The 21181-nt window shown below is 38.3% G+C and overlaps 1 protein-coding gene across 8 annotated transcripts in view; it reads left to right on the top strand.

Moving 5' to 3' along the window:
* fto (FTO alpha-ketoglutarate dependent dioxygenase) overlaps positions 1–21181 on the top strand; it is a 322852-nt gene that overhangs the window by 88123 nt on the left and 213548 nt on the right. For 5 of the 8 annotated variants that reach the window (XM_069901569.1, XM_069901568.1, XM_069901572.1 and 2 more), the window contains exons 6-7: positions 889–1032; positions 15823–15942. In XM_069901569.1, the coding sequence (XP_069757670.1) occupies positions 889–1032; positions 15823–15942 (264 nt within the window). Of the gene's footprint in view, positions 1–888; positions 1033–15822; positions 15943–17143; positions 19735–21181 lie in introns of those variants that run through there. The other 3 variants (XM_069901574.1, XM_069901575.1, XM_069901571.1) reach the window with 3 other exon arrangements.

Raw genomic sequence — 21181 nt, 5'->3', positions numbered from 1 at the left:
CTTCAGTGATGTTGCAAACCATAGGATAAATTTTGTGTAGTTCATGGGAGTCATTGAACCTTGAAGATTTTAAAACTGTCTTCAATATATTTATATTAATGGTATCATTTATTCTTTATAGAATATTACAGCATAGTGAAAACCATATGGCCCATTGCACCTGCGTTGGCTTTCTGAGGGCACCATCCATACACTCCACATGGAACTGAGTCTTCCACAAATCTTTCATCATGAAGACTCTTTAATTCTGCATCATTGCCTGCTGTCACCATACTGCAGCCCTATCAATGCTGAAAATCTGCTCATACCTGGGCTTAACCTTTTTCAAAGACCTCTGTCATCATTTTGCAGCATCTCCAATAACTCAGATGCTCAAACATTGTCCTCACTGCCCTCACATGAACTTATAGTCCGTACTGCACAAAATTTGAAATCACCATCTTACATTTGAACTTTGCCTTCCATCATGTGTTTAGATTCTCCAAATCTTACCTTTTATGTGCCTTTCCAAACTGCTATTAGCAATAGCTCCTGCAGTCCTGGTCTTCCTACTCCATTTTGTAGAAGTATTCTGAAAGGTGATCATTTCCACCAAGGCTTTGATGAATTGTTTTTGATTTCTATGATATTTTCCTTCCCTGGTGCAATAATAAAGGCATTCTATTCTGCCATGTATTTAAATATACAACATTATTGGTAAAAGTTGGGAAAACCCTGATGAATAAGATAAGCTGTGAAAGACCAGCTATCTGGACAAATGAATAAGTCCCTAGTGATTTTTGAAATCAGTGGAATTCATCAAGGAAATTACAAAGGAATCCCAATTTTTTTTTAACATAACTCAAATCAAAATCTGGTCAATGTGCAGTTAAATTATTTGTCTTGTAGTGCTCAAGTGGTACATTGGACTATATTTTTGGACGCTGTGATGTAGCCATGAAGAACCTACATAAAGATTCAACACTCGGCATTTCCTCCCTTATTTCCTTGGAACTTGAGTTGGTGCAACAAACAGAAGAGATCCACAATGAGGTAAAAACAATTCATGATATATTAAGTAACAAAGAATTATTGGAGGAACTCAACAGGTCAAGGGTTGATAAAGGATCCCAACTTGAAACACTGACAGACCATTTCTGTCTTGATGAGTTCCTTTAGCAATTCTTTGTTTCTCCACAATTCCAACATCTGCAGCTTTTTCATTTCTCGATATAACTTTTCTTGATTCACCGAATAAATGTCTGTAACAAGTTAAATTGTTTTCAGTTAAATGCTTAACTGTCTAGACACAGATTGTCAAATGACAATAAAAATTCTGCACAAAAGTATAATTTATTTTGGGTTTAAAAATGTATGTGTTAAGACAAAAGTAAATCCTTAGTATGACACTGAGTTGCTTCAAATGCCTGAGATGATGTTGGTTAAAATGCTGTTAGAAATTAAATGATCAGACAAGTTGTCTTTTTATCTGAAACTTGCTGAAGGTACTACAAATAGCTGGTTACTTGCAAATATGGTTGTCTTGATTTGTGAGGAAGTTTGATGTCTACCGGCCAATATGTGAATCTTTCCAGCCTCTTCATAGTGAGATCTCCTAAGGATAGTTCATGGGATTTTATAGGTCTTCAGTTAAAATTCTATTTGGTTCCAGTTGGTGTTACCAACTTTGTCCAAGAATTACATGATAATTCATTTGAATGGAGATAAATGTCTGTGAGGGAGAAGGATAATTTACATGAAAAAATTTGTGATTTAGTTTTTAATTATTAATAATCTTTAAAATGGCTTTATATTATGTAGCTTTAAAATATTTGTATGTAAAAACATGCAGAAGTATTCATTTTAATTTGACACTGATAAATCTCAGCACTTTACTAGCTGGCAATCTTTTCTCACTGAATTTGGATATGAAATTTCTGCTTGCCCACCCTCACTACATGACAGAAAACTTTCCTGCCATGCAGGGTCTCACTGTTTTGGAGCTGAATCTTGGCTACATTTGACATGAGGAGTGGATTTGCATCTCACTAATGAGGTGCTGCTACTGGCCACAAGTTCTGTCCATTGGCAATTATGACCTCACTTGCCTGATGTGGTCCTTGTCCCAATGCAAGTGTATTTAGATGTCCATATTATCTCTCAAGGAATAGCATAGTTAGGTTGTAAATTTATTTTTGACATCTTGCATGCAACATTCCTACCAGGTGTGCAGAGTTTAAAGTAAGATTGGTGCATTTTAAATAAGACCTACTGCTATAATTGAATGGAAGCTTTCTATATGTATTGTTTTCATTAAAATTTACTGGATAACCTTTGTTTTTTTAAATGCAATGGAGACTTTTGATGCTGTTTCTTCAACTTCCTGAAAGTTGAATATAATTAATATTGGGTAATGGTTACCTCCTGTTGCCCCCCACCCCACTATTTGAAAGAGTGGATGGTAAATGAATTTGAGATTCAAAATATCAAAGACCCAAAAAGGCTGCAGCAAAGCATGAGCAGTTAATGCAAAAAAATAGACATTTTGGAAAACTTTAGTAGACGGAGTAATATTAAGATTTTTGGACTTTAAAAAAAGAGATCAAGAAATGAAAAAAAAAATTGTAACGGTAGATCCTGACAGTACTCTCTAGACCAGAGGTGTCAAACTCAAATTCACAGAGGGCCAAAATTAAAAACTTGAACTAAGTCGTGGGCCAAACTAAATATTTATTGAAAATTTTCAACAACATCTGCATGTTTTCTCTTCTTTCAACATATATATGAACCGGTGTGGACTCGAAAGGCCGATGTGGCCTGTTTCCACTCCGTAAATGGTTATATGGCTGTTATGATAATTTCGGTACCAAACTGTCAATTCATGAAGCACAGTCATTCTGAGCCAAAGCCACTTTGAGCACAGTGTCATTTGTGGCACAATAGCTTTCTTTTATGGAGTCAAGGGCAATTTCTATATAATACAATGGGAGAGCAAAAATTTTTTAATGTTTGTTCAAGATATTGCAGTACTCAGCACTCTTGTGGCACTTCATCGTCTCAAGGTCTGGAAAAATCCAAAACAACAAAAAATAATTTTGTGAAAGGAACAAGGGGCACTGCCATTGTTGCTTGCAATCAAATAGCAGAACTTTCAGTGAGAACTTGGCGATTATCGTAGACAGGCCTCAACGTGAGAGCGATGAACTACTGCTGTCTAATGGTTCCTTTGAGTTTCATTTTTTCTGTGCGAGATTGTGTGTCCATGACGATACCACAACAAAATGACAGCATTTTTGAAAAACTGTAAAGTCAAATAATATTGCGATCTAAAGTGAGTTTGAACTGCTACACTTGCAACTGTTCAAATCTTTTTATATATTACTCTCTTTAACCAGAATTGAAGAAGTTGGTCCTTGGACAGTGTTTAGAAATATGACAGAGTGCAGGCTTGCACTGAAAGGTCACCAGTTATTTCTGCAATGTTGGGAATGACAGATTGGGCTGTTTGGCTGTAAGTTACCCAGGAGAGTCGCATTTCTTGATTTTTGATTTATTGACTCACCGTTGCAAACCAAGTATTATCTTTAGTATATTTTTCTTGACTTTACAATGATTCCTGCTGATGGACTTTGCACAGAGTGCAATGTGGCAGTGTGTTTCAATGAGCATTCAAATGCAGCAAGCTAAAGAAATTGTCAGGACCTGAAATAGTTACCATGAGGCTCTAGTCCAGAATATGTTTTTATCTGTGTAGGTGGCTGATGAACGTGTGGTCAGTAATAATTTATAATACAATATATGATCTGCCATGCTTGATTGATTGGTAGACCTCTGAGCCAGCTGGACCATGCTTTTTGGACCTAACCAACCTGGAACTCTGGGGTATAGCAAAAAGCTTGCTGGATATTGATTTGTTATTCATCAGTTACCACCTTATGCTTTTCTGAAAATTAGCTTGCAAGCAATGCACTGGAAAGAATTTTCAGCTGGTTGCATTGAATGGGATTACAGTAGTCATATACTGAATTTGGTGTTGAGAATATTGGTCTGGGAATGTTATAGCGTGGCAGAATAGATTGTCAATTCAGCTGATAGTTTTGCAGATATAAAGGAAATTAAATATGAATTACTTGAGCGGATGGTCTTCATTCAGCAAGGTTTGTAAATAATTGGCTCAGCATGTCACGCACACTAAATGCCATGCACTCTTGTACCTGACCTTCGATATTTAACCCTGACTAAAAACGTGAGCTTCTGCCGTGAATCAATTATTGTTTCTGTTGTGCAAACCAATAGAGTAATTCAGAAAACAAAATGCAGTTCATACTGTGAGCTCTAATCAGGTAACTTATAAAGAGTTTATATATTTGCAGGTATATTAGCATCCTGTCCTGGTACTTGTAATTCACTATGCCACATAAACACAGCAAGCAGGCAACTTTTTGAAAAATTTTCAAAGTTCAGATTTATTGTCAGAATATATTCGGGCCCTTCATAATGTTTGGGACAAAGATACTTTTTTCTTAATTTGCCCGTTGTTAGGTCTGCTTTGTTCATGAATGAGTGAGACAAACACCAGACTGAGTCGAAATCAGGGTTCTTTGTTCTTTATTACCGGATTGTAACACTTGCGACTAACAATGTTAGTCGGAGAATGCATTCTGCCGTTATCAGCAAAATGGTGATTTTTTATACCCTTGGATACATGCTTAGAACATCATCATATCATTACTTGTCCAATGACTAAAACTGTTGCTATCCTTTCCCTGCTAGCTTCCTGCCTCTCAATCCATCAATGTCTCTCTTATCTTGTAAGTACAAAGATGCATTCACATCTTGTTACAGCCCTGTACAGGGTAACTCCTTACACATTCCCATCTCATGATGTTTTACCTTACACCGTGTTCCAGAGTTTTAAATTTGTAATCAAACAATTCGTGTGATTAAAGTGCAAATTCCAGATTTTATTCAAGGTTATTTGTATACATTTTGGTTTGACCATGTGGAAATTACAGCACTTTTGTATCCCGTGCATTAGCACCTCCATACCTCAAGTGATACAACCTGTCAGAATGCTCTCCACAGTACACCTGCAGAAATTTGCAAGTCTTTAGTGATATACCAAATCTTTTCAAACTCCTCACAAAATATAGCTGCTGGTGGCCCCAGGATAGATCTTCAGAGATGTTGACACCCAGAAGCTTGAAGTTCTTTACCCTCTCCACTCCTGACCCCTCAATGAGGACTGGTTTGAGTTCTTCTGGTTTCCCCTTCCTGAAGACCACAATCAATTCCTTAGTTTTGCTAACGTTGAGGTCACGGTTGTTAACTAGCTGATTTATCTCACTCCTCATTGTTGTTTGTGATTCTGCCAACGACCGTGGTGTCATTGGCAAATTTGTAGTTGGCATTTGAATTGTGCCTGGCCACACAGTCATGGTGTGGAAAGAGTGGATCAGTGGGAAAAGCTCGTATCCTTGATGTGAGCCTGTTTTGATTGTCTGTGAGAATGAGACTTTGCTAATTCGCACTGACTATGATCTTCGCACTGACTATGATCTTCGCACTGACTATGATCTTCGCACTGACTATGATCTTCGCACTGACTATGATCTTCGCACTGACTATGATCTTCGCACTGACTATGATCTTCGCACTATGATCTTCGCACTGACTATGATCTTCGCACTGACTATGATCTTCGCACTGACTATGATCTTCGCACTGACTATGATCTTTGCACTGACTATGATCTTCGCACTGACTATGATCTTCGCACTGACTATGATCTTCGCACTGACTATGATCTTCGCACTGACTATGATCTTCGCACTGACTATGATCTTCGCACTGACTATGATCTTCGCACTGACTATGATCTTCGCACTGACTATGATCTTCGCACTGACTATGATCTTCGCACTGACTATGATCTTCGCACTGACTATGATCTTCGCACTGACTATGATCTTCGCACTGACTATGATCTTCGCACTGACTATGATCTTCGCACTGACTATGATCTTCGCACTGACTATGATCTTCGCACTGACTATGATCTTCGCACTGACTATGATCTTCGCACTGACTATGATCTTCGCACTGACTATGATCTTCGCACTGACTATGATCTTCGCACTGACTATGATCTTCGCACTGACTATGATCTTCGCACTGACTATGATCTTCGCACTGACTATGATCTTCGCACTGACTATGATCTTCGCACTGACTATGATCTTCGCACTGACTATGATCTTCGCACTGACTATGATCTTCGCACTGACTATGATCTTCGCACTGACTATGATCTTCGCACTGACTATGATCTTCGCACTGACTATGATCTTCGCACTGACTATGATCTTCGCACTGACTATGATCTTCGCACTGACTATGATCTTCGCACTGACTATGATCTTCGCACTGACTATGATCTTCGCACTGACTATGATCTTCGCACTGACTATGATCTTCGCACTGACTATGATCTTCGCACTGACTATGATCTTCGCACTGACTATGATCTTCGCACTGACTATGATCTTCGCACTGACTATGATCTTCGCACTGACTATGATCTTCGCACTGACTATGATCTTCGCACTGACTATGATCTTCTGATGAGGAAATCAAGGATCCATTTGAGGAGGGAGGTGCAGAGGCCCAGATTTGAAGAGGCAGCCTGATGTATGTATTGCTGTGGTTCGGGTAGAGATTGCATCTGCTGTGGAACGATTGTGGTAGAAGGCAAATTGCAGTGGGTCCAGGTGTTCACAGTAATCATGGATGAGATGAGATTACGCCAATGGCAGTGGCTTTCTGATACAAATATCAGTAAAAATATCCTTTCATCATTTAACAAAACATTTGCATACATGATGTTGATCTGTAATGTTGATCTTTTATACTCATTTTATATTGAAGTAACATTTTTTAAATCAATGGGAGCAGTAATGAGATCATTGTTTATGTCTTATGGGTTCATAAATGTTAGACCGGTTTAGTTCTTGTTTCACTTTGAATATTTTCACCGCTACTAAGAATTTACTTTGATATTTTAAAGCATATTGTGACAGATCAGATGTAAAAATAAAACATCATTTACACAACAGAATTAACATGTCTGATTCAGAAGTCCATGTCATGTGATATTTCAAGCATAATTGTTTTTAATAATTGGGAAATAGTAATTGCATTAACTAAAATCCACACTTGTAGTGGAAACATTGTAAATCCAACTTAGTTTCCATCTTTCCCCTATAACCTCATGGCCTGAAGCCATCAGACCACATGCATAAAATTATTTCCAAGGTTTGGATTTGTCCAGGTGTATAGCTCCATTTGTTCTTGAAATAAAGAAACCAGTTTTCTTGTAATTTTCAACAATTGACTGTGAGCCTTGCTGGCAATTGCATATTTTGTGCAGCTGTGTTGTTAAACTCCTTCTGGATCCAGAAATTCCTTGCCACATGCTAGCATATACTGTTCTTCCAAATGATGTATCCTTACAAGAATTTTCATTGGTTTGTGTTTGAATCTGGTAAAGAATTTATTCAAAGATCTGGGGACAAGCAGTTGGGAATGCAACTCATACAAATGTAACTAAATGTGGCATCACTTCTCATAGTGTACCACTATAAAAATACATCAGGCATTTTACTTAATAAGGCATTTTGATAAGTTATCATATGGTAGGCTGGTCCAGAGGTTAAGGCACATGGGATTCAGAGGTTTATGGTGGAAGGCTGCTTTTCTGATTGGGTCTTTGGATAGTGGTGCATGGCAGGGATCGGTGCAGAGATCTTCACTGTTTGTACTATATAATGACATCTTGGATGTGAATGTCGGAGGTTAAGACAACAGTAGGACTTGGGTCAGATGGAAAGTTGTGAAACATGAAAGACTGCAGACGCTGTGATTGGAGTAAAAACACAAAGAAATTCTGGCGGAACTCAGCTGGTCTTGCAGCATCCATAGGAGATAAAGATATATTACGATGTTTTGGACCTGAGCCCTTCTGAAGACGGCTGAATTCCTCCAGCAGTTTTGTGCATTTTTATTCATGAAATGTTGTGCAGAGCATTGGCAGACTGAATTTAATCCTGACAAGTGTGAGGTGATGCATTTTAGGAAGCCAAATGTGGATCAGATTCAGAATTTATTGTCATGAACAAGTCACAAAGTTTGTGGCAGCAAGCACAGTGCAAACACTTATATAAACCATCTTACAAAAAAAAATAGTGCACAAAAAATCAAAGTAAGGCAGTGTGTTTGGTTCATTGATCATTCAGGAATCTGATGGCAGTGGAGAAGAAGCTGTCCTTGTGCCGCTGAGTGCTTGTCTTTAGGCTTTTGTAACTTTTTCCCAATGGTAGCTGAATGAAGAGGGGATGTCCTTGGTGGTGGGGGTCTTTGAGGATAGAGGCTACTTTCTTTAGACACTATCTCTTGTAGATGGAGTCCTTGATGTCAGGCCGAGTTAACAACCCTCTGGAGTTTTCTTCTTGTCCTGAGCGTTGGCACCTCTGTACCAGACAGTGATGCAACCAGCCAGAATGCTCTCTAAGATACACATAGGGGTTTTCAAGAGTCTTTGGTGACATTCCAAATTTCTTTGAACACCACTCAAAGTGTAGCAGCTGGTAAGCCTTCTTCATGATTGCATCGACATGGAGACTTCAGGACAGATCCTCGGAGATGATGACATCTAGGAATTTGAAGTTCTTGACCCTGAACCCTCAATGAGGGCATATGCAGCAAATGGTTGGGTAGCCAGAAATAGTGATGAATAGAGAGACTTATGGGTTTAAATCCATAGATCCCTGTAATTGGCAGCACAAATAGATAGGGTGATGAAGGAGGCTTATGGGATGCTTGCCTTTATGTTTCAAGGCATAGGGACATCACTTTGCAACTTTACAGAACACTGGTTAGGGTGCATCTGGCAGATCATGTTCAATTCTGGTTGCCATACTATAAGAGGGATGTGACTAAAGAGATTAGATTGCAGAGGAGATTCTTAAGGATGTTGCCATGACATGAGAACTGGGATGAGATAGATTTGTCTACCTGGAATGAAGTAGGCTGTGAGATGAACTGATAGAAGTGTATAAGATTATGAGAGGCAAAGATATAGTGAGGCAAAATATTTTTCTTGTGGTAAGGGTATCAAAATCAAGAGGGCGTAGGTTTAAGGTAAGAGGAACAATCCTTAAAGGGGGTCTGCAGGGTACGTTTTTACATAGGAAGTCATTGATAACTGGTACACTGCCAGAGGAGATAGTGAAATCAGCTCGTTACTGTGTTTAAGAGGTACTTAGACAGATGCAAGGTTACGGAACTATTGAAGCAAATAGTATTAGAGCACATGGACAAAAGATTGGCATGGACTGAAATTTTGGAAGTTGAAAAAAAATCTTAAATTTATTCATTTATTTTATTTTGAAGGCAGAGATCACATTTCATGTTTGTAAACCTTTCGTTGTTTACTTTTAATATTTAACCACTGATTCTAATTTCTCAGTTATCGGAAAAATCCAGTTAACTGAAAAATGTCTATTCCCAAGCATTTAAGATAATCGGAAACATACTGTATATGTCACTAATCTTGACATGATGCCTCTTTGGACAAAGCACTACTGCATTGCTAAATTGCACTAAAAATATCTCAACACATCTATAATCACAATGAATGAACAGTACAATCTGGCTTGGGCTAATGAATCTCCGAGGTAAGATTGTTTGAAATCTGGGTGTCTTTGAGAGTAGCACTGGGCTATTTGTGGGAAGGTTTGAAACAGTAATGGTGGAATGAGTGCAGCAACCTTTATTTCTATTGGTTCAATTTTTCTTAATGGATTTTGAATTCTGTGGAATTGCTTGTCTACTTGTGCAAGAGCTGAGTGGGATATTTACCAATTGTTTCTAATCCACTGAAACATACTGGACTCACTGCCCATCTGCGCTTACTTTTCCTGCATAACTGAGCAAGCTAACCCTCTATATCTGACAGGCTTCCATTGAAGTGAGAGGACTCCAAGTGGTGAGTGGCTTTTTAGTATCATATCCTGATTGCTGTCTGCTGAATTTCCTCAGAACCTTTGACAAATCACCAGCTGGCAAAGGCTTTTCAACTATCGCTAAATCTCTCTGATAGTGAGGGACATTTTTTAAAAGCTTTTCAAATGGATGTAAATGATTTTAAAATAAGTAATCACAGCTACAATAAAATGCTTGAAGATAATTGAAAGTAGCTAAATTAAATTAAGAACTTAACTACCTTTTCTCATTTTTCTATGGAGAAAGAGACACTTTGATGTATTAAATAAGTGCCATCTCCCAGAAGAGCAATCCTGATGACTGCACTTCCCGTCTTATTTCTCATAAGCTCCACTTCAAATTTACTTCCATGAAAATTTCTTTAGATACTATCTCTTGTAGGTGGAGTCCTTGATGTCGTGAAGTCTGGTACCCATGGTGTCACAGGCCGAGTTAACAACCCTCTGGAGTTTTCTTCTTGTCCTGAGCGTTGGCACCTCTGTACCAGACAGTGATGCAACCAGCCAGAATGCTCTCTAAGATACACATAGGGGTTTTCAAGAGTCTTTGGTGACATTCCAAATTTCTTTGAACACCACTCAAAGTGTAGCAGCTGGTAAGCCTTCTTCATGATTGCATCGACATGGAGACTTCAGGACAGATACACATGTATAAAGCATGTGTAACCAAGTTAACCTACAGGGCTTCTTTGGAATGTGTGAAGAAAGAAGGGGATCCAAGGGAAACCCATTCATAGTGTGTACATGATGTCTCTACACAGCAGCACCCAAGAGGCGGAGAGGGTGAGCAAATTTAAATTCTGGGGAGTCACTATTTTCAGAGGACCTTTCCTGAATCCAACACCCAAATGTCATTGTGAAGAAAGCACGTCACCGCTTCCACTTTCTCAGGATTTTGCGGAAATTTGGGTTTGACTTTGAAAACCTTTGCAAACTTCAACAAATGTGTCATGAAAAGTGAGCTGACTGACTGCATCATGGCCTGGTATTGGAGCACCAAATCCTCTTGAGCAGAAAGCCCTGCTCAGGACATCTCAGGCAAAACTCTCCCCACCATCGAGAAAATCTAAATAGAAAGTGGCATCAGAGAGCAGCAGCAATCGTCAAGGATCCATATCACCCAGGACATGCTCTGTTCCCGCTGATGCCATCTGGAAAGAGGAATCGGTGCCACAAGACTTGCACCACCAGGTTCAGGAATGGTTTCTCCCCCTCCACCATCAGACTCCTCGACAACAAACTCAATCAGGGACTCATTGAAGGACTCTTATTTTGCACATTTTTAAAAATTGAATATTTATTTTCGGTATTGCACAGTCTGTTTACATTTCTCTTTTGTATACGCATCATTTCTTAAGTACAGTTTTTTGCACCATCGATCAGTAGAAATTCTGTCTAGCCTGCAGAAAAATGAATCTCAGGGTTGTATGTGATGGCAGGACAATAAATCTGAATTTTGAACTTTGATCAGTTTTCAAAAACTTGCCTGCTTGCTGTGTTTGTGTGGCATGGTGCATTACTAATATCGGGACTGGATGCTAATATACCTGCAAATATATAAACTCTATATAACTTCCCTTGTTAGAGCTCCCAGTTATGAGTTGCAAGACTTTGTGATATCATGTACATATGCACTCTGACAATAAATCTGAACTTTGAAGAAGGCCATGATCGAGCCCCAGTTGCCAGAACTATGAGGCAGTTGCACTAATTGTTGTACTGCCGAGTCACTTACAAAGTGAGTGACCCCATTCAAATAAAAATGGAGTCACCAGTCCCATTCTCGCTCTTCCTGCAAATGAATCCAGGTTTCTTTACATCACATAAGAGCTTTGAAGATGGGGTCACTGGCAAGTTCTGCAGAGGAGTGGATTGTGGTTTCACTGGCACGACCCCCAGTAAATCTCAGGGTTTTGATTTTTACTGATGTAGTCCTAAACAAGATGCTGAATGAGTGGCAGATAACTTGCAACGGCCTTCAGAACCAGCGGTTATCAGGCAGCAAAGTCTGGATAACTTGTGCAGGGATTTGTATAAATTTGGAACAGGCAGGTTTTGGGATGAATTATTGGCATTGCAAGAAGGTGTTTCAGGCACAAGTGAAGGTATCAATCATTCTTGCCTGGTAAAGTAACCCAAATAAAATGTATTTAACCTCCAATTGAAATTTCAGTAGTATATCCATCTTACACCAGTAATAACATTTTCTTCTCATCTAATCTTCTGAAATTGCAAAGTGTTACTTCTGCAATCAAGCATTCAGTCAAAATTAGGTATAACATTGATCTGATTAGCACCACTCAATGCTGCTTTCATTTTGTGTGTTGGTGAAAAAGAGATGCTATGTTATTTTTGTTCCAAAACTAGACTAATAGTATGTAGAATAAGAATATTCAGAGCCAGCTCTCCAGGACATGACGTCCTGTTTTGTGGAAACTGCCAAAATGTTTGGCCTGGAAGTCAGCCTGAAGAAAACGGAGGTCCTCCATCAGCCAGCTCCCCACCGTGACTACCAGCCCTCCCCACATCTCCATCGAGCACACAGAACTCAAAACGGTCAACCAGTTTACCTACCTCGGCTGCACCATTTCGTCGGATGCAAGGATCGACAAAGAGATAGACAACAGACTCGCCAAGGCAAATAGCGCCTTTGGAAGACTACACAAAAGAGTCTGGAAAAACAACCACCTGAAGAAACACACAAAGATCAGCGTGTACAGAGCCGTTGTCATACCCGCGCTCCTGTTCGGCTCCGAATCATGGGTCCTCTACCGGCATCACCTACGGCTCCTAGAACGCTTCCATCAGCGCTGTCTCTGCTCCATCCTCAACATTCATTGGAGCGACTTCATCCCTAACATCGAAGTACTCGAGCTGGCAGAGTCCGCAAGCATCGAATCCACGCTGCTGAAAACCCAACTGCGCTGGGTGGGTCACGTCTCCAGAATGGAGGACCATCGCCTTCCCAAGATCGTGTTATATGGCGAGCTCTCCACTGGCCACCGAGACAGAGGTGCACCAAAGAAGAGGTACAAGGACTGCTTAATGAAATCTCTTGGTGCCTGCCACATTGACCACCGCCAGTGGGCTGATATCGCCTCCAACCATGCATCTTGGCGCCTCACAGTTCGGCGGGCAGCAACCTCCTTTGAAGAAGACCGCAGAGCCCACTTCACTGACAAAAGACAAAGGAGGAAAAACCCAACACCCAATCCCAACCAACCAATTTTCCCTTGCAACCGCTGCAACCGTGCCTGCCTGTCCCACATCGGACTTGTCAGTCACCAACGAGGCTGCAGCAGACGTGGACATACCCCTCCATAAATCTTCGTCCGCGAAGCCAAGCCAAAGAAGAAAGAAGAAGAAGAATATAGCAGCAGGAATTGACCTTGTGGCTCCTTGAGTCTTCTCGAGAATTCAGTAAGATGGTGACTGTTCTGACCATGATGCACAACAATATTTTTCACGGTCAGTCCCCACAATCCTAATTTCCTCTCAGCCTTGAGCATACACGATGACTCAATATCCACAGTTCATGGGAAAGAGCATTCCAAAGGTTCATTAGTCTGATAAAAGTTCCTTCATCTCAGTCTCCAGGGGTTGGCTTTGTTCCATGAGACGGTACCATCCACTGCTGGACTCCTTCGCCAGAGGAAAGATATTTAATAACAGTTCAATTTTAAGCATTCACTCCTGAATATTTCAATAAGATTGTGTCTATTCATCCAGAACAGAGATCCATTTTGCTCAAACATTTTCATAGAGGAACTCCCTTGATTTGGGTTTCAAACCTAGAGAATCTTTGTGGATTTAATTATAAAACAAGTGTAAACTTCCTTTTGGGTATTGTGTTCAACTCCAGCATCTGCAGCCTTTACTGCTTAACTATATTCTTCGTTAACTCAGCTCATAACTGTACTCTGTCTCACCAGAAATCTGTCAGGTCTCCCGCAGATAACCTATAAAAATAGCTAATGACCTATCTGCATCTTTTTCTGAAGTTCAATTCCTTTGAAATTATTTGCCTGCATTGATCATGAAATGATCTATGCCTTTGTATCCATTTACTTGCTACAAGTAGAGCTGAATATCCACAAATCCCTGTTCTTTATTTAACACATGATTTTAAAGCAATATTTTTGTGCGCAGTAACATTCCATTATTCAGAATTAATATAGAGCTCTGATTGCTTTGTTGTCATCTGGCTCCTCATTTCTGCTCTATTTCCCAAAGCCCTGTTAGCATTTATTTTCCAGTCACTGGAGTTTGAGGATAACACTATGATTCTATGTGATAAGATAGTTGACCTCTGAGCTACAAACTTGTGTCACAAATGACTGCAGGTTTACAAAGGCAACTATCAGTAGAAACTAGATTTACATTAGACCAAGACTTAGCCATTGTTTAAATTTTGATTATTATTTGCTGTTATAACAACTGTTCTGAGCATTTGGATATGACAAGAAGGTCATCCCTTTACCATAATGCAAATTAAATTAAAAAAAAAATAGGGCAACATGATTCACATCCACAAAGGCAGCAATTTTGTCAATCAAGTTTAAAGAAAATTTGCATTTGCAAACTTTCATCCTTTCTTAATTTCACTAAGCTCATGCATAGTTGCATCCTGTTGTATGTGTGATTGTATTTAATTATAACATAATCATTGGTAACAGAAAAGAAACTGAAGTTGCTAGAAATCTGCATTATTAATCTGAAACGCCAACCGTTTCACCGTCTACGATTTTTGTCTGATCTATTGTATATTTCCAATATTGTCTATTTCATTTCAGATTTCCAGTATCTGCAGTATTTTGCAGAAAGACAATATAATTATCTGATTTCACACTCTGAATGCATAATTAAAAATGCAGGAAAAACAATACAAAATTGTTGTATTTGTTGACATTTAGCATGAATAATACGTTATTTAGGAGAAAGTGACAATTATTAATAAAATTGCAACCTTTACAACTAGGGTGGAGGATAGAAACAGAAGCATTCATTCATCTCCTCAGCATCATTCTCCCATTCCATTTGATCCTGTTTAATTTACGCCTCAACTTTGCTGCAATATTTTTAAACATTACCCCTTGATAATCTTTCCCAGCAAAATATTGGATGTGTTACTTGCTCACACTGCCAAAATTTTGACATAACCAAATTTAGAAGATAACTCATCCATATGAATAGATCTTTGTGGATTTTGACTGTTGTTTTCAGATCTTAAATTATCAAAGTGGAATGACCTGGAAATGCATATCAGTAATCATGAATATAAATTTTCTTTTGGCACAGAGCCTGGTGAATACTTTTGGCCTTGATTATGCTTTATTTCTAATCTCCAGAGTTGCTGCTTGTACATAATACGGTTATTTAGAGCAGCCATTCTAAACCTTTTTCTTTGGCTTAGCCTTCCCCCCCCACCAGGGATTTTACTCAAAGTTTATGGGCCCCCTTCCTTATGAAGTAGTCATTTAGTTGGTTTCTTCTGTACTTCCTACTGACTACATAAAAAATATTTATGTTACGCGAGGTGAAAATAAAACATGGCTTTTACGTAAATGTGCTGTGGCCCCTAGTGGGGTCTTAGGGCCCTTGTTGAGAGTGACTGATTTAAATCATTAAAATCCATGTGATTAAGAATACTGAGGGAGGTATTTAACGAGCCACTGCTGATGTGAAATATTCAATTCTACGAAAGGAGTGCTGTCTTTACACAATAAATTTGTTATGGTTAGAGATTTGCTGTTTGAAGTGGAATAATGTTTTCTTGCTGCAGGTGGAGTTTGAATGGTTGCGGCAATTCTGGTTTCAAGGGAAACGTTCTGCAAAACTGAGTGATTGGTGGTTTGGACCGATGGCTATCCTGGAGAATTCCTGGAAAGAAATGGAGCAAATGGTATGTAGTTCTTTGATTCTTATTGGATCCAGTATTGAGCTGCAGATGGTGAATGAGGAACCGTTACTTAATATTGCTTCCCCGTGAGCCTTAATTGAAATAGAAAATGCAATGTGATCCTGTAAAGCTATTGATTATACTTGTTATTGAAACAGTACAACCATTGAAAATTAAGTAAAGAATTAGAGTGAAAGAACTTTTCTGTGATCTCCTTTTGTTATTTTGTAAGACCTCAACGTGACTCTTAATGGAAAAGTGCTTGATGTTAACAGACCTTCCAACAATCAGAAATATGTGGATTAAAAAAGATCCAGATGAAGGGAATTTTTTGATTCTATTTTAATTGTTTCTACTTTTATTATGTAATACATTTGATCAAGGTTTGATATAACAATTTGCACATTGGCAGCAATTAACATCTAGGGTGGCACGGTTAGCATAGTGATTGGTGAGTTGCTAATTCAGTGGCAGCGACTCGGATTTTAATCCCACGCTGACTGTAAGGTGTTTGCTCTCTGTGTCTGTGTGGGTTTCCTCCAGGTGCTCTGGTTTCCTTCCACCTTTCAAAACATACCGGGGTTCATGTTAATTTGGTGTAATTGGGTGATATGGGCCAAAAAAGCCTGTTATTCTGTATGTCTAAATTTAATTTAATTTTTAAAAAAATCTCAGCCTTAGTGATGTTTTGTTGAATGAGCACCCTTGGCAATGGTCAGCGTAAATGCAGAATTAAAGCAGCAGAGGGCACTATTGCTCCAATAGTGCACAAGGCCAGAACACCATCACTGAGAAAAACAAACTGTGCCACTTAGCAACATGACATTGCGACCTATCGCCTGAAATGGTCTTGCTCACATATGTGCATGGTCATCCATTTCCTGGGAACTTGTAAATTAATGAAAGCGTGACCTTGAGTGACAGGCAGGAATAGGTTCAGAAAAAAAGTTATAGAAATATTGATGGTAATTTTGATTCAGTTCAAATTTCCAATATGAGCATATGCATTATATAATTTAAACAGAACAAAATTAGTTATGAACACAAAAGATACTATTAAAGAGCTATATTTTGGTCAATTTATGAGAGAAAATGTAATTATTGAGGTTTCAATCATTCAGATTTTTCATATAGATTTTGATTTCAAGCTCAATAGAATAATATTTAAAGATGATGGAAGTGTTTTGATTTATTCTTGTTTTAGAATATGGGTGTCACTGCCAAGGCCAGTATTTACTGCCAACCCAAATGAACTTGAGAAAGCGAACTTCTATCTTGAGGTAGAGGCTGGTTGGACCAACTCAGAAGGCAGAAAGCACACTCTTAGTGAAATAGTGAAGCAACATTTGATGTTTTCTCACGATGCCTACTGAATATAGGGGTGGTCTGTATATTATTTGTGCCTCACTATGTATCTTTCTTTTTCTACAATTTTAGTAATTTATATTTGGGAAATTATGGTAGAATTGCACACACAAAATGAAAGAACTGCTTACATTAAGAAAATCCTTCCTAAATTAGTAGTAAAGTTTTAGTTATAAGAGCAAAAGGTGATTGTGATTGTGAAGTTGGGGGTTGATTTTTAAAGATATATTTGTCCCTTTGCTCATATAACTAAAACTTTACTACAAATTTAGGAAGGATTTTCTTAACTTAAAAGCAGTTCTTTCATTTTATGTATGAAATTCTACCATAATTTCCCAAATACAAATTTATTAGCAGATTCTTATTTGTTCTAGTAAACACAGAAATGCTGGAGGAACTCAACAGGCCTTGCAATATCCACAGGAGGTAAAGAAAGATGACCAATGTTTTGAGCCTGAATCCTTCTTCATGGTATAAGTAAAAAGCAGGCAGGTACCTGAGTTAAAAGGCTGGGGAGAAGGAAGAATAGGCAGGGAGGGGAGGGGGTGGGGGAGTAAAGACCAACTGACAAAAAATGTTAATTGGATCTAGAAACTAGATAATCACAAAAGCGAGGTTTCCTTGGATTCACATCTCAAGGATAAAGAAACTGCTCGAGGATCTTGAAAGCTGAGGTCCAAAAGAATCTGACCTCAAGAACTGATGGTGTTCAAGGTTTTGAAGAAGGGCTCGGGCCCAAAACATCAGTAATATATCTTTACCTCCTATGGACGCTGCAAGACCTGCTGAGTTCCTCCAGTATTTCTGTTTTTACTACAATTATAGCATCTGCAGGCTTCTATGTATCACTTAATTATCTTCTGTTATGTTCTTGTTGGATGCTAATCTCCTTTCTCTGAAACCCATATTAGTTGCCTGTAAAATTGTAAGATATATAAACATGAGAGAGAAGCATGTGAATACTATGTCATGCCTTATTAAAAGGCAAGCTTAATGAAGAAATGGCAGAACAGTCTCATTAGCAGAATCTCTCAGGTCTGTCTATACGTTCAGATGGATTTTCACGTTATAATGCTACTTATCCTTTATATAAAAAAATACTACATCATTGGAATTTGAAATTCATGCTATCTGTTTTACTTCATGAACATTGAAATCCATTGTGAGTCCATTTTTCACTTCAGCTGCTCTTTTAAAAGAAAGAGTTTGGGACCATTGGTCTCCAAGAGCAATGGAATTAGAAAATACTTGTTGGAAGAGTCCTTGGCACTTTTGGAATGGAGAGAGTTTGAAACATGGAAAGAGTTGATACTTTTTTCCTGTCGTGTTATTAATTCAGATTGCTTGCACTATCACTGAGAATTCACTGAAGAGATCTTTCTTGCCAAACCTGATGGAAACAGAAGAATCACCAATGAAACAAAAACAATTAAAAAAAAAACAATTGAAGTAAGAGCACAAGAAAATCAACTGGGTTTTCAGCCAAATTCCTCCAAACTTGTGGGGGGGGGGGGGGGGGATAAAAAGTACCAGTATGTACCACTGATGGAATTAATTAAAGGGACATTCTGATGACTGAACACAATATAACGTCTGCATTGGACAACGATTTTTATCACGTTGGCTGTCAAGCGAGCTAATTTGCCATATAGTACAGTGAGGATTGTGGACATGGCCTCAGACAACTAACGGGATGATTGTGGGACTGGGTGCCCCATTTGTGCAAGGGTACAGTGCTTGACATTGGATTTGGCTCTCTCACAAGCATTTGGTCCTTAGATGCAGACATTCATTAGAAGAAGCCATTATGCTAATCCAGTGAGTTGCTATGTGATAGCCACATGCTGCTTTACATGCTTTTTTTCAATATGAGCTACAGGAAAGGTTTAAAAGTTCACCATCTCTGTTATTGACCTACATTTGCTGAAATTTTTAAACCATCATCAATCAAATTTACCACTGCTTTTTCACACATTGCTGTCACCTCTGTAAGGTACTTTGGATTGCTGCAGTGAAGTCAGTTTTGCAGAGTGAATCCTTATTATCATATTCAACTGTACTATAATGGCACTTGGTCTTGGCAGCCAGCATGTAGAATATTAAACAGCTGTCGCCGAACAGGTTTATAGATATATGAAAGAAATAAGATGGAAATTAAGGGAGTAAAATAAGAAATTATTACAAGGTGGCAATAAAACTATTGAGTCAAGTGAATAAAGGGAAACAATGCTGCTGCTAAGGATTCACTCGGCTGGATTTGAAAGGGACAGGTGTATTCATTCATGTTAGATTTGAATTAATTGTGTTAAGTTGGGAAAATTTTAATCTGGGGAAAAATGTACATTTACAGAAGCACGGGTTAAGATTCTGATGATGCAAAATACGGTATATGGTATTTTGACATGAATAAAACATTGAGCGATGCTGTAATGAATTGAGAGTATTTTCAAATTCTTAAATGGGATGATGATATAAAAAAAGGTTGGATAAAAGTAGGTAAATCAAATGCTGCCTCATTTCAAAATGAGAAATTGCTTCCCTCCATTGATTTTAAAAAAAATTGCAGTAAATCCTTCAGAGCTGATTAGCAGTTTCCTGTGGAATCCTGGGGAAGAGATGACCATATACCTCACCTTCACAAGCTCTATATGGCGTGCCTCGATTATCATTTGAATTCTTAGTTTTCTTGACATTTGGCTGAATACAAACATGCTTTCTGTCACATAGCATCTTAGGGAACAGAATTTGATGAACTGCAGTGCCAAATACTGGGCTAATTTCAACAGTATTCTGTATATGAACTGCAAAAAAAAAAGTAGAGCCGATCTGATCTTAAAATGAGGCATGCATGTTACCGTCGTACTCCTGAGCTAATGAGACTTTTTAAAAATATTCTTGGTCAAACCTAAGTATGGTTCAATCTGTGATGTAATAATTTAACAGAAATTATTTGTAATTTGTATTACTCCTTTAAAGATAATTAAAACACTGAAAAAAAATCCTAGTGTTTCTTCTCGATTTTGCTGCAGATTTTTTTAAACAAAATGAAGTTATGATGCACTGACTGCTTCTTTTATCAGCTTTTTTAATTCCTCTACATAAAATTAATTTTAATAGGGGGCTTAGGGTGACGATTTGAATTGGACACTGGCATGTCGAGATTCCACTGCTTAAACTAAAATAAATATTGGAAAGTGCCTCTTTCCTGGGATTGCTTGGAGCATGGGCTTCTCGTCTTCAACAAATGGAGAGAGGGCTCAGCATTCTGTAGGGATTCATGAAAAGAGTTTATAAAGTAAGCTTTTCCTTTAAAATACTTTGAGCTACACAAGGATTTTACAAATTATTTTAAAATATGATATTTGAAATATATGATTGTTATTGAGATACGCTTTCATGCTGTCAAAATAATGCTTTCAAATTAAATTAGCGAGAAGATCCAACAGAGTGGTTTTGTGGAGGAAAAAAAATCATGTGATCTGTAGACAGATTTCAGCTGTTAGTTTGAGAGAAAATTATTATTAAATTTCTAATTTCAAGGTGCCATGATTCTTGAAAGCACAAGTCAGGAATAGATATTTTATTTACCATATTCTAATGGCAAAATTTATTCCTGGCATTTGATCTCCCGATGGACCACAGTTTTCCTCCCAGTGTCCGCTGTTGTGATGTAAATGTTGAACCTTCCATTAAAATGACATCCAGATAAACCATCAACCATTTTTGCAAAATTTTATCCTCTCAAATGATGAGCTATTAGATGAATGATGCATTTATTGAAAGATGAAGGTTAAGTAAATGTTTGTGCTTCATAAAAGGCATCTGAGATTGAAGGCATCTGAGATATCAGGTGTGAGATTAAGATAGCCGTCAACAC

Source organism: Narcine bancroftii, chromosome 10 (genome assembly GCF_036971445.1).
Source record: "Narcine bancroftii isolate sNarBan1 chromosome 10, sNarBan1.hap1, whole genome shotgun sequence".
NCBI classification, from domain to species: domain Eukaryota; kingdom Metazoa; phylum Chordata; class Chondrichthyes; order Torpediniformes; family Narcinidae; genus Narcine; species Narcine bancroftii.
The sequence above is the reverse complement of the archived record's forward strand: the minus strand, read 5'-3'. Positions and strand labels throughout refer to the sequence as shown.